The 27,618-nt window shown below is 44.0% G+C and overlaps 2 protein-coding genes and 1 non-coding gene across 4 annotated transcripts; all 3 read left to right on the plus strand.

The window, feature by feature from the left end:
* Nucleotides 1–1,725: 1,725 nt before the first annotated feature.
* Nucleotides 1,726–16,243, plus strand: maml1 (mastermind-like transcriptional coactivator 1). Of its 2 annotated transcripts, none has more exons than XM_006797622.2 (6): nt 1,726–2,056; nt 2,635–3,117; nt 10,032–11,324; nt 12,587–12,811; nt 12,992–13,103; nt 14,363–16,243. In XM_006797622.2, the coding sequence occupies exons 2-6, from the start codon at nt 2,785–2,787 to the stop codon at nt 15,331–15,333; spliced, it is 2,934 nt and encodes a 977-aa protein (XP_006797685.1). In that variant the 5' UTR covers nt 1,726–2,056; nt 2,635–2,784; the 3' UTR covers nt 15,334–16,243. The 2 variants fall into 2 exon arrangements, with proteins under 2 accessions (XP_006797685.1, XP_006797686.1); XM_006797623.2 differs by having other exon boundaries at nt 2,817–3,117.
* LOC148106069 (small nucleolar RNA SNORD36) lies at nt 3,970–4,046 on the plus strand. Its single transcript, XR_015716632.1, has one exon. It is a non-coding gene; the product is annotated as a small nucleolar RNA SNORD36 (small nucleolar RNA).
* A 6,201-nt stretch (nt 16,244–22,444) lies between the features above and the next one.
* On the plus strand, nt 22,445–25,880 carry ltc4s (leukotriene C4 synthase). The gene is made up of 5 exons (XM_087852545.1): nt 22,445–22,579; nt 23,975–24,074; nt 24,327–24,397; nt 24,498–24,579; nt 25,237–25,880. Exons 1-5 carry the CDS (start codon nt 22,522–22,524, stop codon nt 25,376–25,378), a joined length of 453 nt encoding a protein of 150 aa, XP_087708671.1. The 5' UTR covers nt 22,445–22,521; the 3' UTR covers nt 25,379–25,880.
* The last annotated feature ends 1,738 nt before the right edge of the window (nt 25,881–27,618 follow it).

Raw genomic sequence — 27,618 nt, forward strand, 5'->3', positions numbered from 1 at the left:
TTTGCTGGCTCTGCTGCTTGTAGTGGCCGTGAAGATGCTGTTGTTTAGGCACGATGGCGTTGTTCATGGCGTTGTTGAAGCTGCCTCGCTAACAGACTGTAGACTGAACACTGTACCTGCGGGGGAAACTCTGCCTCTGTAACTCTGCTTTTTATTTTGTTCTGTGTTTGTACTAATGGTTGGCCCGGCCGTCGTCCCCACGTCCACGCTGAGTGGACCTGCTGACAGGAAGCTCCAGCTTTCAATGGAAATACTGTGATGATGGAGCCTGCTCTGTGTTTATGTGTGTGCGGACACGTGGTCAACACTCAATTTGATTAATAAAAACATCAAATGGAAACAGAAGCAGAGGCAGCAGCATGGTTATTTACTATTGTGCTTTTCTTATTTTAGCTCATAAATAAACATACCATCTCTAACAGTATTTTTACCTATTTGAAATTAACTTTTTTCCCTCAAATTAACTTTTTTCCCCACTTTTTTTCATGTAAACATAGCCCCGTTTTTTCTTATAACTCTAACATTTGTCTTCTCTTAAAGCAGCCAATCATAAAGTCAGTTTGTGTCAGACTGAGGCTGAACTGCAGGGCTGTCCTGGTATGAGATGAAGGATTATTATGAACCGTAAATCATGCAAAGCTACTCTGGAATAACGCTAATTCTCATTTCCACGGCTGCGAGCTGGGGGACACCACTTCATGAAGCTGATAGAATCACATCATGTGCAAAAAAGCAGAGATTAGATCCTATGACCACTGAACCAGACACCCTCTACAAGTATACTTACCCCTGCGTGCCATCTCTCACGAGGGCAACTCCAGACTAGAACACAACTGCTCGTCAGGAAACAGATTCCAGGGGTATATCTACTCCTTCCCCACCAGAGAGGCAACTAGGTCCCAGGAACAAGTTTCAGTAGCCAGGAATTGGACCACCAGGGCCACTGCACATATCCTTACCCAACTCACATAGCACTCCAACGCTATGGCATGTGTCGCCACCTGCTAGTAGTGAGCCCAGAGATTAATTATTAAATTTACTTAAAATAAAAGCAAACAAGCATTCAATTTCTGTAGAGGTTTTTGTTTTCTATATTATTCTTTCTAATTTATAGTTTAATGTATTTTTGTATGTCCACCCTTGCTTTTTTCTATTTTTGGTTTCTTTTTCTATGTTATTTTCTATGTAACTCTTGCATAGTATTAATTAATGTATTTATTTTTGTATTTTTCCTAATCTATAATTTATTAGTTAATTAATAATTTTTTTCTGAGGGGCGAGGCAGGAATCCTGGCCCCATTGGTGTCCTTCAGGGGCCGCTAATGACCCCAAATAATCTTTATTGTGGCGGTCAAACTGCTGATGAGTGTTTAACCTGCTGCCAGTAAAATTAGCTGACAGCGGTTTTCATAATTAAAAAAATTCTATTCATGTTAAATTAAATTAATATTTAAAAAGCTAATTTATTTGAGTTTATTTGTTTTGGGTTTCTTTTTGTTTTTGTATTTTTTGTGGTACAATAACCCACTAACCCTCCCTTGAACAGATTTACCGATCGTACACTCTGTGCGCGTGTGTGTTTGTTATGTATTGTTCTACAGTCATTGATTTAAACGCAAGAGACACTCGGTCTCATCTTCTGATTGGCTGTTTCTACTGTCCGTCACCGGAAAAGGCGGGGACATTCCTGTAACACAGATGAAGGAGGGGAAAAGAGAAAGTTTTCAAGATGGCGGCGGTGTAACTTGTTCGTTGGAAAACAATAGAAGAGGCGCAGAGGGACTCTTATCCCACTGTTTCCCAGGAATTCGCTCCCAAACAGTTCATCTCGGACGTGGGCTCAGCCGAGGGAAAGGTTATCCTTGGGTGTAACTCTGGGGAGATAGTTTTAAAGTATGATGGTTCATTTAAACGTTTCAGGCTAGCTATCTTGCTAGCTAGCCGAACCCCAAACAGCGTTAGTAGCTAGCGGCTAACGGCTAGCGGGAGGATCAGCTGTTCGGAGGACAGATGCTGGGACAGATGCTGTAGGAGAGCGGACAGCAGCACTCTCACAGTAAGTGACTTTAACTCTAACTGTGCTTCAGATGTCCTGAAAGTCTGGCAGTTTGTTTTCAAGCGCGTGAAGTTTTATTTCCATTAGCTGACAAGTTGTTAGCCAGCCAGCTAATCCCATGCTACCCGAGCTAACCTCCATCAGCCGAGGAGAATAAAGTTTGAGGGGAGTTGTGGAGCCGTTAGGAGGCTGTCGGGAGCGGAGCACCGCCGGTAACGGGCAGGTGGACGAGGAGACGGAGGCTAGCTCCAGACCAGGTTCCGCTTAACTCATTTTCTGGGGGTGGGGGTGGGAGGTTTTTAGGCTCCTGCTTTGATTTAGAGTGGAGGAATGCGCTAGCCGAAGTTAGCCCAGCGGGAGTGAGTTTGAAGGCAGCACCCTGTCTCTCAGACTGGGGTATAAATGATCAGGAGCAAAGGGCAGGGGCAGCTCGGGGAGTAAAGGGAGGACCAGATAGGCTCTAGCAGGACTCCGGTAGCTTTACACAGCTAATTAAACGAGCTGTTGTACACAAGACCAGGTAGATGAGGAGGCTGGATGGTGCTGCCCCCAAAAACCTGACCTCTCCTCTCCGGCAGTGAGTGTGACTGAAGGCCGTTAGCAGCACAAAGGCCGCCTCCATGGAGCCAGCACCGGAGTCTTTGTAAAGGGTGAGGGGGGGTGTAGACGCCAGATTCAGCAATATATGGACGAAACCTGAGCCGGGAATTTACTGCAAGGCTTTATTGATGATGGCGGATTTTGTTACACCGCGACGCAGCGAGGTGATGGAGCGGCTCCGCCGGAGGATCGAGCAGTTCCGGCAGCATCACAACAACTGCGAGGAGCGCTACTTGGCCGCGATGATGGAGCGGCAGGAGATGGACCGGCAACAGACCTACGCCCTGCACCAGCGCTGCCTGCAGTCCAAAGCCAAGCGGTCCAACAAGCACCGGCAGCACCAGCCCAGCGGCGACCAGGCCGGGCAGAGAGCGCCGGGAGGCGGAGGCGGAGGAGGAACCGGCGGGGAGCACGGGGAGAGCGGGGTGACGACGGGCGAGCAGAGCAGGAGCAGCACCCTGGTGAGTGAGCACACCCACAGGTTTCATAAAAATCAACATAAGCAGCTGGAGGGTCCAAACAAGAGACAACAGCACTGATACTGAAGAGTCTTTATTCATCCACCAGTGTCATTCCACACGTTTTTATAAGCATAGTTAGCCAGGGACTGCATCACTCCCTGACATGTTCATTAGATCCCTGCAAACATTATTTTAATTGGTGTTTAACACCAAAAACGCAGTTAAGTCCAACTCTTTTTAGTAAGATTTTTTAAAATAACTTGTTTCCAACATTTAATGAATGAATGATTCACTGTATTTTTTCTTTAAGAAACCTTGTTTTTTGTTACATCATGAAATCTGCCAATCAGCAGTACATAAAACAAGGACTTTTATTGTGAAAGGAAGTAACTGGAAGAAGCCTATAGGTGTGAAACAAACTCTTTTGGGGTAACAGCTGCTTCTTCATGATGGGCGGGTGTGGCTGAAAGACAGTATACCCAGCTGATCAGTTTATTGATTAAGGCGCTGAGAATGAGCCAGTGTTTCAAGCCTCACCCCCTCAGTCTGAAATCACTCACTAGGTGTAATACCCCAGTTAATCAGTCTGTTCTAATCACCACCATTGATAAATTCCAAATCAATAACATGAGACCATGACAAAGCTGCTGATCAGTGAAGCCGCTTGCAGTCGTGTGTTTGTGTGTGTGTTGTGGCGTTGCTGTGTGGTCATGTGACGTGTTTCCCCTAAGTTTGCCTGTGGTCGCTTTGACAAACTTCTCTGTTCAGCGCCTCTGAAAATCCAGGCACCTCTCAGCTCTGACCTTTGACCATTTGCATTTTCTGCAGTAATTTGGAGCTGAATTAAAATGCCTGTGGATGATGGAATAAATTTGTTCTTCTGAAAGATTTTTGAAGGGTTTAGATCAGATGAGCTTCCTGAGAACAAACAGCAGTGTAGTTTTTGTTTTCCTGTCAGTCAGCCGTTTTCTGGTTAGATGAAATGAAGAGGAGGTTTTAGTCACTCAGAAGTTTCCTGCAGCTGATCGCTTATATGCAGGATCAATAAGGTGTGACGCTGCGGTAGAGGCTCGGGGTGTGTGTTCTCATATTTCCTCATACATTAATGTGAGGTGGCACGAAAGCCCTGAGAGGTGACTCAGTGTGAGCAGAAACCCCCCCCCCCCACTGCTGACTCATCACAGAGGAAACTCCCGCTGTTAGGAAATGCCTCGCTCAGCAAAGGCTGGGAGGAGGCGGGGCTACAACTGGCTCTCCCTGATGTCACCGAGTGTGCGTGTAGAAGTTTTGAGTGAAACTGAGTGTTTTCACAACACATTGGCTGATAAGAGTCTGAGTCAGAGAGGAACTGATGTTTCAGTGTAATCGGAGCGTTTTTCTGTCGGTCAGTTAACGAGCAGGAGCAGCACCTGAAAGTGTTCTGTGCTCGAATCTTTTCCTGTGGGTTCTGAGCATCGTATTCTAATTGGCTGTCACACAAACATTTAGTTGTCCTTCCCTCCTTCCTTCCTGTGTCCTGTATGTGGTGTCAGAGAACATACAGTAATTGCACGTCATGTTGCTCTTTGTCATATTTAAACCAAACAATAAAGCTGTGTTTATCACACAGTGATATCACCCATTTAAAAAAGGTACATTTTTCACCACTCCTGATTTAAAAAAAAAAAAAAAAAAAAAAAAAAAAAGTTCTCAAGCATTTTTTGGCCAAAAAAGCAATTCATCTGAAATAATAATAATAACAATAATGGTAATAATGATGATGATGATGGAGCAGAAGCTGTAGGGCTGTCACACCGTCAGTGATCTAAAAGCAGAAAGTGAGCTGTGGATGGTTTCACCTAGAGTATGTTGGCCAGCCTGATATCAGACACGTTGGGCTGGTTTCTGAACAGCTGACTGTGGACAAACCAAACTCCAGTGAACCTGTTTAAAGTGGTTACTCTGTGAAGTCAGGATTTCTCCCCTTAAAACACTTGCAGGCCGACAGAAATGGGGCCCATAGTCCGGAAGTTTGTGGCAAAGGCTGAGTCAAAAATTCCAGGATGAATCACCCTGTAAATATTTGGAAACAATCCTTTTTTCACAGAAAAAATGCACAGAGTGGCCATTACCGTCCCAGGAGTTTCAGCAGTGTCACTGTTAGTTACGAAGGTCAGAGGGTGGGATGTAGATTTGTGTTTAAAAGAAGCAGTTTGCCCAGGAGCACAATGATGACTTGCTGTTATTTGTAATGTCAGCATGTGTGTTTATATCACTCTTTTACCTGACAGTTGAGGCTGTCTCAGTGAAAGGACTCTCGTTAGTCTCACTCCAGGTCTGTAACCATAGCAACATGGGTGGAGTGGGACCTGTATTTCAGGTTTAAAGGCTTTCACGTGGTCACTTTATCTCTGTTTTCTGGGAGTCACTCAAGCAGATAATATTCATTTTTGTTAAATGTCTTATTAGCATCAGAAACATATAAACTTGTACACCTGCGGTACGACAGGTGCTTTGTTTGGTCAGCTGATCAGAGCAGAGTAACTGTAAATGAGGCAAAATGTGTCATTCAGAAGTTCAGGTATCAGTTTAGTAGATTTCAGTTTTGTTTTGTTTTACACTTTGATTGGTATGATGTCAGAGAGGGGATATGCTCTCACCCACCTGCCAAACTGAAGAAGTTTTCCCGAAGGGGGATGGGCTAAAGCATCTTATTTCGCACTAATGAGCTTCACAGAGGCTCGTGTTAGACAAAGAAGGATTATTATGAACTGAGGGTCATGCAGAGTTACTCAGAAGAATCTAAGAATAAAAACCATTAACTGAAAATGGTTGCCTTTTAAAAAAAAATGTTAAGCCTGTCTGACTCGGACACCAGTGAAGGCATCATGAGTTTTATAAACAGAGGGAGTGTGTGGGCGAATGTGACTGAAGGAAACTGAAACTTATCTGTGTTCAGATTCTGATGCGCACACACATGCCGCCACACACCTCAAATGCCATGACCAACCGAGAGTGTTGGCATGCCCACACAGGTGAACGTGAGGCCTTCAGACTGTTTTCAGAGCTTCCGGGAGAAGCGTCAGGGTCACGGGAGGAGCTGAGGAGTCAGAGATAAGCTGCTCTGAATGTTTGGATGCTGCCCCTTTGGCTTCAGTCTGGCTAATCAGGAAATTATCAGCATTTTTTGGCGAGGATGTGTTTTTTGGGGGGTTTTTTTTGAAAAGGAAGGTCAAAGCTGCTCATCTGCAACACTGAAAGCAAAGGCTGGACCAGTGGGTGCAGAGCAGGCTAAACCCTGCCTCTTTTACATCTGTGAAGTTTTGATCCAGGACTTGTTGTAGGAAGAAAATCCCCTTTAAAAGCAGTGTGATCTTTTATTTTTTTTAAATAAATCTATGTTTTAAAGCACGCGCCCGCATCAGTGAACAAAGTGCTAATATTCACAGGCGGAGATGCACAAAAACACAGACATAACTTCCTGTTCTGACCCGCATCACTGAATCATGACCAGTATTTAATGTTTATGAACACGGTTAATGTGTGCACTGTATGCTCCAGGTGTATTTTTTTCATCCATCTGAGACGACATGTAGTCAATTTACTGATGGAAAGTCCCCACACTCAGCGACTTCCAGAGCATTTGGCAAGAAACTGTTGAAAAACAACAATGAATGTTTTTCTCTGAGCGACTCTTTGCTTTCTCCAAGTATAAAACTGAGAAGCCTTTACTGACTTTTAAAGTGATTTACGATGTGAGTCGCAGCCTCCGTCTGTCACCTTGTTCTCGTCGCTTAGGTGAAGCTCTGCCGAGATGCTTAGCATGGACGCAGTTGCACAAACTGACACCGAAAATCTGAGGACTTGTTGAAGGAGAAGTAGGTGGATTATTTGACGTTTTAAAAAAAAAATTTTTTAACCCTTTGACTGTAAAAGTCAAGTTTGTTTATATAACGCATTTGAAAAAAGTAGCTGTACATCTAAAATAATCAAATTACTTAAAATTTAGGACAAGATGACAGAATGTAAGAAAGGAAATGAGAAAACCTGAGTAACAAAAAACACAAAAGTAGTTGGAACTCATTCTGATTTAAAAACCCAGAGAAATTGGGTGTCATATCCATAAGGCGACCATAAACAGGATAACAGCTGAAAGTTGATGGAGGTCACCTCGTTGGGCGGACGGCGTGGACACTGAACTTTGTGAACATGTTAAGTAAAGAACAGGTGATGTAGTAGGGCTGGGCGATATGGCCTAAAATTCATATCGCGATATAATTTGAAGCATGTGCGGTAACGATATATATCACGATATATTCTTTTCTTCTGTATAGCGTATCTTCTACACTATAAGGCACACTTAAAATTCTTTAATTTTCTCAAAAATTGAGAGTGTGCCTTATGTATGAATTCTGGTTGTGCTTACTGACCTCGAACCGATTTTGGCATGCAGAAATCTGTTAAAAAATGTTTTAGTACAACTTTAGTAAGCTGCACTGCTTGATGGATTGTTAGAGCATTACGGCTGCCGTAGTGAGGAGCTTCGCGGAGTAATCTGGGTCCAAAACTCCGTCCGCTTCAGGTCGCAAAGTCAAACGAATACTGAGAGTAAAAAACGGTCTAAATTCTTTCATCTTTAATAAAATCATCAGCGTTGCTGCTTTACCAGCTGTAACAATTAAGTTTAACATCCATGCATCCATGAAAACAGAATTTATTAAATTTAACGGAGTTAGAAGTTAACAGGAAGTTAGCTCGCTAGCTTCCACCTAAACATGTTGTGCTACGTGATTGCTAGCGACACAGCTATGTTAGCATAACATTAGCACAGTGAAGCTGGGGGATTTTTCCACTCATTAAAAGTTAACGTGAGGGATTCTGGTGGTCGGGGACAAATGCAATCGCATAGCAGGATGCTATACATGGGCCAAACTTCAGTCAGGAGAACAACTGAGATTATTCATCCACAATACGAGGTTAGTTATTAATATACTGCAACAACATGGGAATAGAGCAACTGCGAGAGAATTCAACATTAATGAATCAATGTTACGGAAGTGGAGGAAGCGCAGTTTTTGGCTTTCCCCTTATTTCAAAAGTGCTTCATCTCTTTGCTATGACTGTCGCCCGGCATAATTTGCAGATGATAATGGTTTTAGCCGCTGCGATGATTTCGACCAAAACAGGCGCCGCTTGATAACATCATCAATATGCGCTATCACGATAGAGCGATATAGTCAAAATGTCTATCGTTGGCCAAATTTATATCGTTTCTTCTATCATATATCGTTTATATCGCCCACCCCTATGATGTAGGATGTTTGACTGCTGTTTTCTTTTTTAAGGTGTTGTAATGTTTTGTATCTTATTTTATTTAATATAAATAAGCCCTTAATAATAATCAGCGGTCATCATTGACCTCTAAGGGTTTTTATCAGCACGATTCATGTGCACCGCGTCTTTAAGCTCCGTTTTTAAAACCTTGAGATGTATCTTCAGCCCCTAGTTTCCCTGATGCCAAACATCAGAGTGACTCTGAGGCGAACTAAGGTTTCAATGTGGACATGAAGCTGAGGGTCAGGTATTTTTCACTGCGAGTAATCACACAGCAGCACATTAATGACTAAACTTGTGCTGTGGATAGATCATCTGTGCTATTCTTCTCACTGAAGTTTGGTTTGATTTCAGCGTCTTTTGCGTTAGCCCACCTTCAGTAACCCTACAAACATGGCTGCTGTTTAGTATTTTTTCTTATCATGGAGAGGGTTAATGTCTCATCTTTAGATGGAAACAAGTGAGCTAACTTCCTGTACACTTGAAAATGGTTAAACTTTGGAAATCCTCGTTTTCATGGATGCTCTGGATGATCTTTGGAAACTGAAGAAGAGTTTAAACCCGGAAATCAGTAATGACGACAGACTTCAGAGGGTGCTTTTTCTTTTATCAGAGTAATTTTGGTTTAATAAATCTGCTCACACACAGGGGCCACTTTTGCTTTCAAAGTCGGCCCAAATATGCTAATAGATGTTTTTTCCTGCTTTTGGTAGTAAAAGTTTTATTTGTTAATGTTCTGGAATGTCACATATGCAACAAAAAAGGTTTAACGGAAAAGTTCATGTTATCATGCACAACCTGCAAGCTGTTTGGGACGCTGAGAGCCGGTTTGAGGAGCGGTGTCACATTACTGTTGTTTGACTTTCCAGAGCAGGAGGCGCTTTGGAGCTTGTGTCCACCTGTCTGCTCGTCATCACGGGTACCGCAGGTGTTCAGAGCGTTTGGCAATCACGCAGTGTGAGGATCAGCTGACGTACTGCGATCGGGCGATCGAGCTGCCGACAGAACGCAGCCGTTAGACCTGCCGACTGCCCTTTATATCCTTATGTAAGCCGGCCTGCCGGTGATTTTAGCAGCACCCGTCTCTCTGCTGCACACCCCCTGCAGCTCAGCTGCGCGTATGCCTACTGATGGTGATGATACCAAAGTGAGAAAGAATTCAAATTACACAAAAAACAGAAGCAGTTGAACAGGGTATCAGTTTCTAATGCACCACAAAGTATCAATTTGACAATTGACAATTATTCATGTTATATCCTGTTTTTGTGCAACAAAGGTTTTGGTAACTTGGTCATTCCCAAATCACCCCTGCCCTCCTCTTTCAGCCTTGTGTTGGAATATTTTCTTTAAAGCCTTTCGCTGATTTAGGTTTTATTTTCCCAAACAAAGTAGCACTTTTTTTTTTTTACTTTATTTGTCAGCCGGTCAGAATTCAGACCCTGTGTAACATGCTGGGTCTGGGTCAGATAAAATGTAGTAATGTATGTATTATGTATGTATGTGTTTGTTTTTTAAACTCAGAGGTTCACTTTGAGGTTTGAACCGTCTGGGGTTTTGCTTAGAGTAACTCTTGATGCTTCTTTTTGTCGCTCCAACTGCAGGAGACTCTAAAGAGGAAGCTGGAGAGCCTCAGTCCCCCTGACCTGCGAGGACAGGTCAACAGTTATGAAAGCTTCCCGTCGAGCCAGAAAGGCTGCCAGGACAACAGCGCTACCGCCGGTTCCCCGCTCGACTCCAAGCCAGATATCAGCAACTCTAACGGGCCCATGTGCGAGTCAGCGGACGGTGGCAGAGAGCCGGGTCCAGACTTCCATCCAAAAGAGATGAAGCAGGAGCCAGACGACATCCTCCCCATCATGCCACCCCCGGTTGGCAACAACAGCCTGTTCCCTGAACTGAACGAACAGGAGTGGACAGAGCTGATGGAGGAGCTGAACTTCCCTGTGGACTACGAAGACATCCAGGAGATCCTCAACGATGGCTTTGAGGACCGCAAAGACCCTCTGGAACTGGCAGCCACTCAGGTTGGTGGTGGTGCTGTCGGGGGAGGGGCAGGAGGGGGGGGACAGTCTTCCCAGGGTTTACTTCCTCCAGATTTGGTGAGCGTGAAGGCGGAGTTTTCCCCACCCTCTGCCGTCTTTGAGCAGGATTCTCGCACTGGCTCCCCCCAAGTCAGATCCACGCCTTCCGGGACTGCTCCTCCTCATCCCACTAGCTCTCCTGTAGCCTCCTCCTCTGCCTCTTCCCCAGCTCTTCCCACCTCCCAGCCTGCTCCTCCCAGGCAAATCCAGCCTCCACCCAACCACCTCCTCCCTCAGGGGCCCAAAGACTTGTCCCCTGCCCAGCAGCTCCAGGAACTGGCTGTCCGGCAGCAGAGAGTCCAGCACCTCCACAGACATATGCAGCAGCAGCAGCAGCAGCAGCAGCCAGGAGCCAAGTTCACCAACCACCCCAACCACCCCTCTCCATGGTCCCAGATGCCCAATACCTCTCAAAGCTCACAAGCGAGTGCATTTGGTATGGACAAATCCACAAGTAACTCCCTTTACTCACAGGATTTCAATCCCAATGCCCAGAAGCAGCTGGTGATATCCAGTCAGCCCAACAAGGCCTCTCCAAAGGCGGGTGCCAGCTTCATGCCGGGCTCCGCCGGACACCCCAACATGCTGGGTCACCCGACTTCAGGGCCGCCTCTCAGCCACGCGCCGGCAGCAGGTGCTCAGGCCCCGGCCGTCATGCTGAACTACAACAACACCAAACCTCTGTCGCACTATGAGGCGGGGCCCGGACCACCGCGACCCACTAACCAGAACCAGAAGGTGGGCCTGCTTTCACTCATCCAGCAGCAGTGCCGCAAAGAGAAGCCCTACCGGCCTCATATGCCACACCCACAGGTGAGAAGCACCCACGAGACACAGCCATCACACGTGATCCGAACTTGATTTAGAGCCAACACTGACAGAAAAACTTAAATCCCCCCATATTCCTCACTGGAATATGGGCGGGGGGCGGTAAAATCAGGCAGCAGCCTTTTGTTCAGCTTGTTAGTGTTTGTTTGGGTCGAGCAGCTGGTTGCTAACCCTCCCGGGGGGGGGGGGGTGGATGGACGGACGGAGGGAGGGAGGGAGGCCATGACAAAGCAGCCTTTCATACTTTATACCCCCACCCTCCCCCCTCTGTCCCTGTCTGTGTATTTAAATTTAGCCGCTCCTGCCTGTGCTTTTCCTCTCAGCAGACAGGACACACTGTTCCTGCGCTGCTGTCTGTCTGCATTTTGTTCAAAGATGAACATTCCCAGCTAATTTCAAGGATACGTCTTCCTGAATGGAATAACCTTTCCTGTAGCTCCCCCCTCAGGGTGCACCGTGCATTCTCAGCAGTAGAGCCATCATAAGCCTGTAGTTCCCTCCTCAGCCTCAAGGGGGCACTAGCAGGCCTTCAGGTAAATTCTGTGCAGTGAAAAATGAACAATTAGTAGTGTTGTCAAAAACTAAAATTACATTTATAGTTAGTAAGGATTTCAGAACCACTGCCCTCTGATCATCACATTTGAAGGCTGTCCCACTTAATCTGTAATTGTTTTTTTAACCAAGATGAAGTTTATTTTAATTTATTTTGCTTTTATTTCATTCTTGAAAGTAAAATGTGCTGTTCAAGGACAGCTGGTCAGGAAGGAACAGCATTACTAGGCTGTAGAAATGGTGGCTGGTTTTCGGAGGCTTTTAAGACAAGTTCCATAATTTCAGATATAAAGATTGTTGTCAAGAGGACTTTAGGACACACCTAAATGATCCCAGCATAGAATCAGACGAATGAACACACAATATTAATCAACTCAAAAATATCCGTATAACTTCACCACTTTAAAGATCTGAAATCATGAGCTTTACAAAGAAAAACAGTTGTCTGTTTTCATACAGACAAGACCGGTAAGTTTCTGAATGGAAGGATCGCTCAACAAGTGGTTGAAGTTATTAAACGAGAACGTTGCAGCAGGTAACCTATGAGATGTTCTGGTTAAACTTTTTGCTCAACAGCAGCTCTGTGCTGGAGTCATGAAGAACTACCTGACGCTGTTCCCAAAGTCACATGAAGCTTTTTTAGAGCAGAGGAAAAAAGTGTCGCTTTTTCTTCAGTAACAAAACTTCATCTGCAGGATCAGAATGGCTACCCCGCTCCTCCACACGGCCCGGGGCCCACAAACGCCATGACGTCCAAGCCTGGAAACAACGCCATGCCGGGTAACCACGGTAACGCATACATGACCAGTAAAGAGGCAGCAGCGAGGAAACAACAGCAACAACATCATCAGCAGCAGATCTTGGAGCAGCAGAAACAGCAGCAGTACATTCAGAGGCAGCAGCAGATTTTAGCCGAACAGGTACGACTCACCTGCAGGTGGTTCCAACATTTCCAACCTGCTTGAACGCGGAGAGGGTCAGTTTATTCCGTTATTGTCATTGCACTGCTCACCTTCAGTTGCCACGTGATAATGAGTTACACCTCGCTTCTGTCCTAAATCTGAAGCCCACACAGTAACCCTCTCCATGTGTCTGTGCAGGAGAAGCAGCGGCAGCGACACCTGACCCGACCTCCTCCACAGTACCAGGACCAGTCGGGAACAACGGCCAATCAGAACCCTTACCCACAGCAGCCGGCAAACCAGTTTACAGGTACGCCTACAGGAAGTGTTCACACAGTGCATTTCTCAGGTCTCTCAGGCATGAATACCTCTGTGACAGAGCTGTAACTCTGAAAAACTGCCTACTGCTTCTTCACATGTGGAATTAGCTCATTACTGCCCCCTGTGGTTGTTCAGGGAGAATACACAGAAGACAATAAAGTGGTTATTTTTTTGAAAGAAAAAGGTGGAAAAAGATGAAACGCTCCTGAGCAGGATCACAGCCTTTCCTGGGAATTTTTTTTATTTCTTTGCTTTATTTATTTCATAATGAATGCTTTGTGATTCAGTTCAGAATCACAAAATCAAAGGCCACAAAATATAAGAAGAAGCAGACACCTTGCAATGCAGAATTTAACACAATTATTAAGTACCAAAAAAGGCACTTAAGTAATCATAACAGGAAGTAGGAGTTATTTGAATGTGTGTTCTGCAACTTTTTGGTATGGGATTGGTATGGGACTTTTTGGTTTGGTATCCTTCCTCATCCACGGGAGGAAGAAGGATCAAAGTGCCGACACTTGGGTATAAGTTGTGCGTGTGCTTCAAAAGATCGGACCATGAAATGTTTTGAAAACATGCTTCTTTTTTTTTTTTCAAGAATAATTTCAAGGTTCAAAATGCAGAGTTGATCCCAGTTTAAAAAAAAAACAACACAGAACAAACAAATCCGGCATCAAACATAAACCTTAACCGGGGAAAGACCGTAAGATTGCAGCTCGGGCGGCTGAAGCTGAAGCTTCCAATATGATCGAGTTTATGGAGAAGCACAGCTCAGAGGTTTGTCGTGTTTTCCGGCCTTAGGATAAATCCCGTTAAAAATGGTATGATCTGTTACTGCAGAAAGTCGTAGCACACAAAAGATTAAATAATTAAAATGACATCTAAAACATGCAGGGAGCCAACAGAGAAGCCAGAATCAGGACCTTGTAAAACCAGTTTTTATCTGGACAAGTGAAACCAGAGTGAGTTTGGTTTCTGTGGGTTCAGCCTGACTGTGTAAATACCCCTCGCCGCTCATTTGAATGGGAAATGAAAGTAGCTGAACAGATCAGCGGTTCAGCTCCAGCGGGTTAGAGTTACGGGGACAAACAAAATTCTTTTATGTTTTCTATTACGAGATCTCAGGGATTAAATGTGCGACTAAGGAGCTTCACTGGGGCGACCCACTTATGTGGCCCACTCTGAAAAAAGATTTTGACGCACGTTTTCCTGATTGTTGTTTTCTCCTGTTCTTCTGGTTTTGTTTAGCTTCCTCTCAGCCAATGGGCAGTGTCAGCTCCATGGGAGGCCCCGCCCCCGGGTCCCGTATGTTCCCTCAGAACCAGGGCATGATGAGCATGAACATGGGTCAGGGTGGTGGTCCAGCAGGTGGCGTAGCCCCGCCCCCAACAGTGAGTCAGGCTGACATTAGTCAGGGGGGTGGAGCCGGCGTGGACGTCCTCTACAACACCATGAGCATGCACCCCAACCACCTGGCCCAGCAACCCAGTCTGCAGCGCCAGACGTCTCTGAACACCACCATGAGCGCTCCATACGGGCACAACCTCCTGCCTCAGCAGCAGCACCTGAAGACGCCGCCCAATGCAGCTATGTTGAAGCAGCCTCATGTGGCCGGAGCTGCCCGTCTCCCGGCCTCCATGCAGGGCAACATGGGGGGCGGCATGCCGGGCGGTCAGAGCACCGCCTGGCAGCAGCAGCTCGTCAACCAGCCGCCTTCCAGTAATGCAGGCCTGTCCTTCAGCGCCCCCCCCAATGCCTTCCACATGCCGCCGCAGCAGCAGCCTTGCATTCCCAAGATGCCATCCGGCTCTGCCCCCTTTGGCGGCAACCCAGGTGGACGTCCAATGGGTGGTCTGAATCCCGGACAACAAATGATGCAGACAAACATGGCAGCACCCCAGCAGAGGGCACTGCCCAACCCCCAAAGACAGGGCCAGCCAATGACCAATCAGCAGCAGGGCCCCCAGAACCAGGCCGTACTCCCCAACCTGGCAGCGTTCGGACAGCCGCAAGGCAACGGTCGCCAGGGACTACAGTGTAACCAAGGATACCAGGTGAGCCAAACAGTGAGTCAGCAGCAGCATCAGGTGTCATTCGGATACAACGTGGCGTCGGGGAGTTTCCCCGCGGAGAGCGACCTGGTGGACTCGCTGCTGAAAGGACAGAACACGCAGGAGTGGATGGCCGACCTGGACGAACTGCTCGCCAACCACCACTAGTCTCACACACGCATGCACACACACAAAGCCTGCAGAGTGAGCTGCCGACCACTTCCTGCTGCCGCCACGTGTTAGCGTTAGTCGCAGAAGGCTGGCGACTGCGTCACGTTCTCACGCTGTCAGAGAGAAGCCTGTCAGCACCGCACACGCACAGACTGGCCGTTGAATCGTTGCGGCACGATGAAGAAACACAAAGTGTTCAGAACTCCTGTAAGAGGCCACATTCCTGCTCGGAGGCTCTGCAATTCAGCTGAGTCAGCTGATCCGTGCAGCTGAGCTCCTCCGGGGTTTCCCACAGATCAGACTGAATTCACGGGTGGGAACACCACACTTTCTTCATTAGATCAATAAATATTTAAATAATAGAGTAAGAAAACCAGCTGCCTTTCCAGGAAGTTCCTCATCCCGCTGTTCGGACTGCAGCTGGCTGTCCTCTTGCTCTGGAGCCGCGGTGACCTCGCTAAACCTGCTTCAGGTTCAAGGTGGCATGACCTCCCAGCTCACCGCAGCTTCAGAACATCTGCCCACATCAGCGGTGATCCGCAGGCATCCATATGAGATGAGGTGATGGAGTCTCTGGAAAGCAGCTGAGCGAGTCTGTGGGAAACACGACAGGAATGGCTGGGGCAGTGACTGACCTTTCAAAATAAGAGTGATGGGATAGTCCACTATGAAACTGATCGTATTGTCATTTTGAGTGAAAATTGTCGTTAAACATCTCCACGCGGTCCTCGAAAGCTCTGTTCAGAAAAGCAGATTACCGAAGCGCTCGGTGTGTAAAAACACTCCTGGTAGAAAAGTCCTCAAAAAAAACATTAAAAAAATTACTGTTGCAGTCCTGACATCAGCTTCCATTCTGGACTTGGATGCACTATACAAATAAAACCAGTTTTAAAATGCAGATTGGGGTTTTTATGGAGTAAAAAAAAGTGGACTTAATAACTTCTTAAATATTAATATTGGTTCTAAAACGATCGCCACCTTCTTTTAAGCTGCTGTCATCCTTGCAGGATGGCACTAATCAGCTTCTGTCCTCAAACTTTCTAAATTTATGGAATGAAATGAGCACACAGCAGGCGTGTTTGGGCCTAATCTGGGCTAACTTTGGCACAACAGGGACAGATGCTGATTTTCAGAGTCAGGTGTGGGCCAAACATTGGCTGCTGTGTGGTGTTCGACCTTTTATTGCACATTTGGAGGACATTACGTGATAAACATCACAGCATATCTGCTAATGAACAGGACAAGAACTAACTGGCGCTCCGAGAGCAGCCAGACCAGATTCAGGTCAAAGCCTGAAAAACACACCACCTGATACTGGATCAGCTGTTTTTAAAGGAAATGAAATCAGAGCGTTGAAGCTCGGTTTAATTTTTCCCCATATAAAGACTGAAAGTGTTTGTGACCCTTTGCCTGAAGGTTTCCTGATTGTTGTGAAGTAGCCTGAACTGATTAAACTGGTTTCTGAGACTTTCTGTTCTCTTCCACCAGGAGTGTAAATCTAAACACCTGCACACGAGTCAACGGTAAACACAAACAAACTGTGTGCACGCACAAAAACAGCAGTAAGATTACTACTGAACCCGCAGTCCTTGCCTTCGACCGCCACGTTAGCATTAAGTCACATTAAAGGACCATCCCTCTGTTTTTTTTGTTTTGTTTTGTTTTTTTTGGGGGGGGGGGGTCAGCTGGATGTCTGTTTTGTTTTTTTTTTATTTTTAGGACTGAATCAACATGTGTTTGTTTATGGTTTTACAGCTCGAGCCGGGTGATTTTCATACTGTAGGGAAATTATTTTCTCCATAAACATTTAAATAACTTAACAATAGCGCTTTCTTTGTTTAGGTAAATGAGCTGCTGGTATATTGAGCCTTTTTCCCCCCCTATGGAATGCCATTTGAGGCCAGCTGGTTGTTGGAGGCTCACAGATATTCCAGCAGATTTCATAAATCAAGGAAAAAAACAGAGAAATGGTCCTTTAAAAACGTAACAAGCCGCCGGGAAATGAGCAGCAGGAATCGGAAAGTTTCTGTCACGGAGTCCAGTACTTGAACCTCCAGGTGAATGCGCAGAGTCCAAACAAACAGGCGCACTGAACCGCGATGCCTTTAAGTCACTCATAATGTTATTCTGTGATTCAGCCTGACGAGAACCTGCAGAGAAATCATCCATCGCCTCCTCTAAAGCTGTGTTTGAGCAGAAAAACATGGAAAACACAGGAAACTTGTGCCCTTTAATGAGAACATTTTGCCCTGTGTGTGGTCTGACAGACAGTGGTCTGACAGACAGTGGTCTGACAGACAGTGGTCTGAAGGCTGATAGAAAAGCCTGAGAGTCCAAATTCAGAGTAAAATGCCCTGTCAGTCCTTTTATTTAAGGCAGAATTCAAGTAAAAATAGTTTTCACCCACGTCTTACACCTGCTTCATATGTATAAGAAAATTTGGCCTCGGGATTTAGATCCCACTGTTCTCACCTGGATGTGATTTAAGATAGAAATATAAAGTGAATAAAAAGAAAATCGAAACATTTCCATGTGATAGTTTGACGCTTTGTTTTAAGATAGAAATTTAATGTGAACTAAACATCCCTGCAGTCGTTGGGCTCGGTCAGGTTTCTCAGACTCCGTGCTGGGGACGCGGCGTTGGCGTTCCTGTCATTCAGAGACTTCAAGCTGCGTCATCTGCATTTGATGAATCTTCCGTTGTGTCCACACAGTTGTCACCGCTGGCGTTAATCAGAATGAACCGTTCTGACCGTTCTCTGCAAGGTGGAACTCCGGCCGGGTCGCCACGTTGAAAGTGGAGCGGTGACCCGGTCGTCCTATCTACTGTACTGTTGTCCATGTTTGCGTGTCCTCGTGGCAGCGCTGTTCCTGTTTTTGTCGCCGATCGGTCGCTCGGGGATGGTTTCGTGTTTCCATTCAAATCGCTGCCAATCCCTGGGCCCGCCTTCGACTTCCAGCCTCGCTCGGTCTCCCGGGGTTTTCTGGGTTAAATGTTGTAAACAGGCTCTGTGTAAATGTCTATAAATATATTTTTTGTATGTATGCCTTTCCTAATGATCTGGAGAAGATAGATGTTATTTTTATATATTGCAGCGGATGTTTTGTAAGTATTTTATACTTTTGATATGGTTCTCTGTAAAACAAGAGTATTATGTAAATATAGTTCTTTAGAAAGCTGCTGCCTGTGTGTTTCTGTCTGTGTGAATTCTCTTGACCTGATTCAACACATTCACTAAATGAGACGACCTGAGTTTTCTGTGGAGGTTTCCTGTCCTCCATCATGGAAATGAAATGAAGCTCTTTCTAGTTCATGAAGCTGTTTCGCCTCTTATTCAAGGTCACGTGGATCAAGGTGTGAGTGGGGACTCTTCCGGGGTGCGATCTCATGACTGTGTTATAGGTGGTTGATAATGGTGTCATAGGCCACCACCTCGTCGCACTGCTCATCAGACCCAGCACCATCCTCAGTCACTGCGATGAGCAGTGACAAATGCTCGCACCTTCTCATACATTGCTGTGCAAAAGTCTTGAGTTCAGTTAGTACTAACGGGTTATGCTGCTGCAAACACAATCATTTTCACTTTTTCATACCTCAGTTCAGCTGGGTTCACACTACAGCGTTACCTGTAGCAGCATGTTGGAAGCAATTTAACTGGATGACTTTGTTGTCAAACCACAGTTTTTAATATAAGACACCAGTTTTGGGGTGGACCCTTTAGTTATCAAATCTGAGGCAGAAAAGAGGAGCAGCGTGCACACAGTGTTTCAGACTCTTAACTGTATAAAGCCAGTGGAATTTACTTTAAGCTGTTTAAGTATTACAGGCAGAAAGCAATCACACAGACACACAATCAGCAGGTACACAAACCCCAGAGTGGTGGACAGATTTGTCACTTCAGTGTAGTGGCAGCCATCCTATTCAAGCCATGTTTACAGTGATATTAATCCTGTTAACTGTTACTTTTCATTACAGTTAATGATTCAATTAATTGGGCAAAGCAGAAGCTACTTTAGAAGCTTTAGAAAAGTTTATAACTTTCTTCCTCTCACCTAAAGGTAAATCTAACAATAAAACAGAGTTTACAGTCCAATAAATCGCTGATTTACATTCCTTTGTAACAATATTAAAACTAAACACGGGCTGCTGCTGGGTTATTGACAGGTAACATCTTCCTGACTTGCTCTCTGCAGCTCTGCTGTACTCTAAATAAATAATGAAGTCCAATTTGAAGTCCTAATAAAGTACATCAATTCCTGGGCTTGTAACAGTCTCCTCTGAAAATGTGCTGTAAGGACGGATGATTCATCTACTGCAGACTTACAGGTATAAACAAACCTGAGCCTTTCTGATTCCATCGCTTCTAGCGAGCGTTCTCTTGGAGGAAACAAAAACTGGTTATTATTAGAAAAGAGCCTGAGGGAACTGTCAGGAAACTACAGTCCTATCAGGCCTTTCCGTCCGGCCCCACAGGTTTACTCCCTCTCCCTGTTACCTGTGCTCAGGCAGTTGTTCTCGACAGAAAGTAGTGACGTTTTACTTTAGTGAACAGGTGAGTGTTGTTACATTACTGTTCAGTTTGTGGTTTACAAGAAAGGAGGAGGACTCATTTTGGGCTTAACTCCATGTTTGTGTTTCACATTTACACCTTCAAGCTTCCACACTAGACTCAACATATTCATGTTCTCATCTATAAATGCAGATGCTGTTTACTGACATCAGGTTTCTTATTTCATTCCACACTACCAGAATTATTTACACATCTTTAAGATTATGATTAGTTACTGCTCTTGATCTTTACCTTTTTAAGTCTTTCTGCCCCAGTCTTGCACAGGGTCAGCTCACAGCTTTCCCCTATTTGGAGGTGAACAGATTCCATCAGGCTGACCTTGCCACAGTCTGTTCCCCCTGTCCAAATCATGGACAAACAGGTGAACAGCCAATCACCTGGCAGAGAGCAACAAACTGCCAGGTGACACTTGTTACATACCCACCACAGGTATCTGTCTGAAGACTAGGGTTAAAATCATCTTGTACTAAATAACTGGGGCTGGGAAGCATAAACTCCGTGGCTGGTGTTCCACTGGTATATTAGTCTTGTGGGTTTGTGGCCTGACTGGACACATGGCTGGGCGAGTCTTGTGGTGTGGCAGAGTGTAACTGTTGAATGTATGAAAAGCAGGAGTTGCAAAATTTAACTTAAATAGTGTTATGAAAATTTAGCTTGGTAGTCGGGTCTGGTAGCTCTGTAGACCATTAACTGCTGTGACTTGCTGTGAGCTACGTTCCCTCTTTGTTGGCGTCTTGGAAATTTTGGTTGATGTAGGCATTGTTGTTTTTTGTATGTTACTGATGCTCATACTGGCATTTTAGCAAAGCAGTGTATGTGGGTGTGTAGCTGCACATTATTTGGTGTTGGGCACTTTTGATGAGATCTGGTGCTCATTTAGGCACAGTAGATTTTCACTTGCTGTTCCTAGGTTGTTGTTTTGTTTTTTCCTGTTGAACCCATTTGCAAGGATTGACTTACTATCCTGGGGCTGACATGACTTGACCCCTTCTGTATATCAGCTATGCTATTAGAAACCTCCTGTACTAAAAACTGGTTTGCCATGCATTACCATAACTGCCAACGTTCACTTTTACATTCCACTTCATTTGTGGTGGTAGGAAAACTGGCTTTAGTGAGGGTGCGGCTGTTGGCTTGTTTGTGGGCCAGGTTGTATGGTAGCAGTTTTAACGCTGCCTTGTGTTGCTTTTTTGTTTTCAGAATAATTTGCAAATGTGAAAGTGGAACATTGATTTTTATGAAGGGGGGTCGATTGTTAGCTAATACAGGTCACTTGTGTCTTGCAGGCTATTAAAAACTGGCCCAGATAAACTGCTCTTCCACTCCATCTGACATCAACCTTTTGATCATCTTGTTCTCGGTTAGGTTATGTTTACTTAAATATGAAATAATTAAACTTTTATTTAAAGTCCTTGCTTGTCACCTACTTCCAGCCAATTTGTGGCATTACTCTTTGATGTACCAACAGCAGAAAGCTGCGCTTTCCACGCAGAGCTGGTGGAACCATCGCGGACACACCTGTCACACTGAATCTGTTTTTTTTTTTTTGTTTGTTTTGGGTTTTTGTTTTTGTTTTTTTTGTTTTTTGTTTTGTTTTTTTAAAAAAGGGTCAGCCTCGAATTTCCAGGGATTTCTTGTAACCCTCTGACAACAGTTTTAAGTTTACCCGCTGTCATCAGTGTCATGAGTTTTCTTTTTTGTTTTTGTCTTTTTGTTTTTTCTCTTTTTAGTGACAGAGGTTGGTCAGGTCATCTGTAGGAAAAAAACAAATGCCCTGTGAAAATACTTATTACTGCAGCTAATGACTACAGTTAATTTAAACTGTTAAAAGGGAAATATTAAGGCTGTAACAAAATCAAATGTTGGTGTTTTTGTTTTTGTAAATGATACAAAAGAGACATTGTCCTTTTTTAAGATGAACTGTAAAATATTTCCCATAGCCATCTGTTCAGAGATGACATTTTACTTCCAATTGTGTAGCTAACTGGGAATCAAAACTGCTAAAACCTCCAAAATTAAGAAGTCATAAGAAGTGTTTGAGTTAAAAAAAAATCGAGAATGGTGGACACTGTTTCTCCATGATTTGGACACGGGGAACCGACTGTGGCAGGGTCAGCCTGTTAGAACCGTGGGTGGGTGGAGGGGGACTTAAAAAGGCAAAGATCAAGAGCAGTAACTGATCATAATGTTAAAGGTGTGTAAATAAAATACTAGATGTGGGACACTAATTCTGGCAGTGTGGAATTAAATAACAAACCTGATGTCATAACAGACGCCGTTTACTGATAAGAACATGAACATGGTGAGTCTAGCGATCTGCTGTGGATGCTCGAAGATGCAAATCTGAAACACAAACATGGCGTCAAGGCCAAAATAATCCCTCCCTCTCTTGTAACCCACAAACTGAACTGTAATGTAACGACACTCACCTGTTCACTAAAGTAAACTTCCAGGTCTGGTGTGGTTGAAATGGAGGCGGAGTCAACTGGGTCCGCTCTCCCTGCCCAGTGCGCGCTCCCGACGCAGATAAATTCTATCGAGACGAACTGCTTGGCATTACGCCTGTCCTCCTGTCCTCGCAGACCAGGTGTGCCTCACCTGTCTGACTCTGTAAATGATGGAGGAGCTGGTCGGGCTCGGCGCCGTGACACTGCTGGGCATCCTGGAGCAAGGTAAGCTTTTTGTGACACGACTTCTTACTGGGATTAAATGATCATTCTAAACGTTGTTTTCTCCTTCCTGTTTAATTTTACATCGTTTTGTATGTTTATGACCGTTTTAAATTGTTCCAGCCTGCAGACTCGAGAAACGGCTCAGCTGGTGCTGTTTTCATAGTCGAGGCCGTCTTCAGACCTCGTCCGTTTTAAAATTATAAATGCACAAAAAAGTTAAACACAGTGATTTAACCGGCCTTTTTATTTCCTGAATTCTGTTTGCACGTGTTTTATCTGTTTGTCATATTTAAAGCAGTTTGAATTCCTGTGTTTGCATGTCAGCATACACCAGAGGTGGGAAGTAACGAAGTATTTGTACTTTGTTACTTTACTAAAGTAAAATTTCCAGATATCTGTACTTGAGGGTGTGGCATGAAAAGAGATGGAGAAGGATAAGAAGGACAGAAGAGGAAGGAGAGGGCTTAAATTAAAGACTGCTCAGTGGTATTTGATTCACTGGCAATTTAAAACATATACGCATAGTTGTCGTGTTTTTAAATCGCATATTGGGTCTGTACATGTGACATTATGTTTTACTGACTGTTATTTAAAAGCTGCATGAACATCTTCTGCAGGTTAGTGCAGGGGTTAAATGGGTTACTTTGCTGTACTGTGATGGATTTAAAACAGCTGATCACAGCTTGTACATTAAGAAAATCTACTGCAGCTCTCAATAGAAATTGTGAATTAGGATTCCCCCCACGCTGAGCCATTACAGACTGGTGTGTCCAATTTTTAGGGTTCCTTAACCTGCTGAATCCACTTTAACCCCTGACTGTACACTTTCTGTTTAGGGCCAAAGTCACCCTCTACAATGTAGGCAAGGGAAAATAGTTTTTTATTTTTAAATTTTCCTCTTTCTCTTCTCATGTTCTGCTGATCTGATTCAAGTTGAATATTTATGAGAATTAAAATTTAGGCCATTTTTTAAAAAAAATCTAATATCTTATTACATTAATATAGCACAAGGTTGAGTTAGCTCTGCACACACATAGCTGGTAGAAACGTCCTCCAAAGAGCTACTTTCAAGAGTACATTTTAGAGTCGCTACTCTTTACTTTGAGTTAAGGAGTTGAGTCAGTACTTTAACAGAGTATTTTTAACACTATCTGCACATGTGACAGCTGGCGTTCACAGCCCTCACTGCATTCTTGCTTCCACTTTATATTTTTTTTAGCTTTTATAAATAAAATTTGCATAGATGAGCAGCGTGGTGTGTACTTTGGTCTGTGTAGCAGAAGCTGTGTGAAGGACAGCTCATGAAGCCATCTTTTATTTAACATTTGAAAAAAAAAATAAAGTTCATGTAATTAAGGTGTAATGTGCACTAAAATGTGTTCTTTATGTTTTTAGCCTATTTCTCTCTCCAGGTAATTTATGCCAGGAGGAAGTATTCAGTGACTCCACCTGCCACCACTGGACCACCAGAATTTGAAAGGGTCTTCAGAGCTCAGTGAGCCCCTTTGTGTCTGTTTGTCTATGCATGTACTTGTATTACTAAAATCCTGTGGGGACCCTTCAATTTTGGAGGGACGAAAGTCCCCAATAAGGGCAGTTCTTAACTATATAGGTTTACACCAGAGAACAAAATTTTACCTGATAAATTGGTGAGAATGAAAGGGATGCCTCTGGTGCCCCCTGGAGGCTGTGGTGTGTAGTGTTTTACCACTTAGTTTCGGTTAGTTTTGTTGTCCTTTGTGTTTAGAGCAAACTGCTCAGAGTACTTCCCCATCTTCATCACCGTGCTGTGGCTATCTGGAGTATTCTTCAGCCAAGGTGAGGCGACAGAAGCCACAGAGGCTGCTGCATCAGCATTAACACATACACTTTATGACCTGAAAAGGCAAATATTTAAAGGTGTGTCTGTGTGTTTCAGGTCTGTCTTCAGTCTGCGGTTTGCTTTATTTATACGGACGGTTCAATTACTTTAGAGGATATTCTGAGTCTGCACAGGGACGGTGAGAGCTATGAGAACCCCTACATTTACAAAAATACACTCGCTGTTTAAAATCATTCTTATACTGATGCTAACGTTTGCAATGTTCACAGTGAAGTTAAACGCTGAGTTAAAAATGTCCAACTGTGTGACATCATCAGAATCAGCATACTTTATTAATCCCTAGGGAAATTATATATTAGTCTGACAAACGGCAACTATTAAAATTTTGAACTATGCAAACGGAGGACAAGAGTACAAAATCATCAAGCTAAGGTTATTTATTTTGACTGCGATTTTTTTAGATCCAGACTGTCCCCTGAATGCCTCGTCATGTTGGTTTTTTCAAAGCTTGTATTTTTTTTAAACTAGATTCTGCACTTCCTCTAATGTCCACTAGAGGCTCCCGCATAGACTCATGTAAAAATGTCTAACTTTACAGCAAGAAATGAAAATGTTTACAGGCTGATTCTTGTAGTATCTGTATGTGGCCTCTTTTGGCTGTGGTCAAAATGCTAACACTTTTAGAAAATAGTAGTTAAAATATAAAATGTTCATTCAACCAGGTGGAACAGAGCTTTCTGCCTCCTGTAAATGACTTACTGTGAGTAGTTCTGCCTGTGCAGGTGTGTAACAGGTAAACTGACTCAACACTGTTCATGCCTCTGGTCTCTTTCAGTCTGGCTCCTCTTTACTTCAGCGCTCAGATTCTCTGGATTCTCATCGGGTTCTCGGCTGTTGGCATTTTCCTCACCTTCTGCCGAGTTTACCTGAACGTGGACCTGCTGCAGGAACTTTGCTCCATCCTCGGGCTGTTTTGACCGAGGAGGATAAGAAGTGACAAAATGGAGGAGAGGTTGTCTTCTACTCTGATCTTCATCTCTGTATTTCTCATACAGTTCGTTAAATATTCTGTTATCAACCTGAAAGTAGGGAATAAAGAGAGATGATGTATCTACATCTGTCAGTTTCTGTTGATCACCAGCAGAGGGCACCACACCCCGACTTTGACCTCAAAGTTTCTTCATTTCAAACGACAGCCACCACGGTGTAAAAATACTTAACTACAATTTAAAGCGCTGCATGCTAAAGCCCCGTTCTTATTATAGTGGATATAAGGGGGTAGTCAATATTTAAAACTTAAACTCTTTCGTTTTGCATCTATAATTAATAAATGTGCTTTCAGGACATCTTCAGTCATATTTACACAGCACACCAAGGAGGAAACGCTGTGTTTACAGAAAGAGGAACCTCTTATCTCCCCTACAATTTCCATTTACGCTTGAACTGATTTAACAACAGAATTTTAGTGGAAGGCAAACAAAAGCCAGCAAACTGAAACAATGCTTTTGACAATAAATAACAATTAACTGTTTTGATAAATATTCATAAAGTTTGTTTGTTTTTTCTTCTAATGCTCCACCCCCCACCTCCACCCCCACATACTGGCCCTTTTTAACTTTCTATTATTAAATATAATCTTTGAATGGATCTTTTTATAAAGCACATTTCAGTCCTCACGTTCCTGTTTTTGGCCACAAGGTGGCAGCATTTCATTTATAGAGGCTCTGGGTAATAAACACTGAAGATGAAGAATAACTTGATCATTTTGAGAAAAACAGATTTTAAGTCAATCAACATACAAAGAATTTTTTTTAAATTTGTTTTAATATTTGTGTTTCTAAAATTTAAATAAAATTTTGTTTAAAAAGTTCTAAATTCACTATCACTACAACTCTTTTCATACCTCAAATCTATAGTGCTTATTTTTAACCTTAAATTAATACGATGGACTTTTGTTGAGCCTAACAGCAGGTGAAGCTGAGGCGTCCTGAGATGACTGAAATAGAAACCAGCCCCTCTGCTGGTCCTCCTTCACTACATCCATGAATCTTCTCTGAGGTCTTCCCCTTTTCCTCCTGCCTGGGAGCTCCATCTTCATCATCCTTTGTCCAACATGTCCATGCTGCCTCCTCGGCACAAGTCCAAACCATCGCAGCCTCACCTCTAAAAAACATAAATGAAACAATATGGAGGATTTCAGAATAAGCAGTTCTTAAAAAGTAAAAATGTTCAAAATTTCTACCACATTTGAGGCGTGTCTTCAGTATGAGCACTGAAACATTTTTTTCTTTGCTGTAATTGTTCCTCAGGGACCAAGTGTGTGGTGGACATGAAACCCACAGTCCTTTTGCACAAAAACGCATTCAGGTTTATCAGAAGCTAAAAAGAAGCTTCAGGTGACATCTTGATTATTTCTGTGCTTTTATTTGCTTCTGCAGCATCTTTAAACATTAAAACCAGCATAACTCTGCTGCTGCTGAGATCTCTACAGTTAATGTGCAGTTAATTAAACCAGCGAGTCAGGCCGTTAATGTGATCCAGGCGCAGGCTGATATTTCCACTTACTGCCTATAAAAAAAACACGGACCGCACCAACACAGCTGCCATCGGGTGTGGAGGGGTGGGGGCTCCTAAAGCATGAGTGTCTATGGAGCAGTGTTGGGGAGTAACGGAATACATGTACCGCCGTTACGTATAAAAATACAAAATATGAGTAACTGTATTCCGTTACAGTTACCGTTTAAAAAGGTGGTATTTAGAATATAGTTACTTTGTTAAAATAAATGGATTACACGGTGGTACTTTCCTGTTTCATATTGTGGCGGGTCAGGACTGTTTGGGTTTTGTTCAACAGTTATGTTCTGTTGTTCCAGGCAGCAGCGTTACGGTTGCCATGGTTACAGGGTGACACTCTCTCTCTCTCTCTCACTCTCTCTCTCTCTCTGTGTTTCCTGGGTGACAGAGCCCTTTTTGTTGTTGTTGTTGTGCTAAGCTAATAGGCAGAATGCTACAGGCATAGCTCTAAAGAATGTAGCATCAAAGGCAGTGTAGTCCGTGCTGTAGGGAAAATGGACTGCCATACCTGTTATGTGTCTGTGAGCGAGGGAGGGAGAAAAAGGAAAAGTATGAGTTGTCATCAAGCAAAAACGGGAGCTGGAAGCATGTACATATAATAATAACCACTGCAGCCAAGAAGAGTGCCTGAGGAGCCCAGTTG

Source organism: Neolamprologus brichardi, chromosome 2 (assembly GCF_056152115.1).
Source record: "Neolamprologus brichardi isolate AB-2024 chromosome 2, ASM5615211v1, whole genome shotgun sequence".
In the NCBI taxonomy this organism is placed as follows: domain Eukaryota; kingdom Metazoa; phylum Chordata; class Actinopteri; order Cichliformes; family Cichlidae; genus Neolamprologus; species Neolamprologus brichardi.

Coding starts and splice junctions, on each gene's coding strand:
- maml1 (XM_006797622.2), top strand. CDS start 2,785: ATGATGGCGGATTTTGTTACACCGCGACGCAGCGAGGTGATGGAGCGG. Junction 11,325..12,586: donor CTCATATGCCACACCCACAG/GTGAGAAGCACC, acceptor CTTCATCTGCAG/GATCAGAATGGCTACCCCGC. Junction 13,104..14,362: donor GCCGGCAAACCAGTTTACAG/GTACGCCTACAG, acceptor GGTTTTGTTTAG/CTTCCTCTCAGCCAATGGGC.
- ltc4s (XM_087852545.1), top strand. CDS start 22,522: ATGATGGAGGAGCTGGTCGGGCTCGGCGCCGTGACACTGCTGGGCATC. Junction 24,075..24,326: donor GAAAGGGTCTTCAGAGCTCA/GTGAGCCCCTTT, acceptor CTTTGTGTTTAG/AGCAAACTGCTCAGAGTACT. Junction 24,580..25,236: donor TCTGAGTCTGCACAGGGACG/GTGAGAGCTATG, acceptor GGTCTCTTTCAG/TCTGGCTCCTCTTTACTTCA.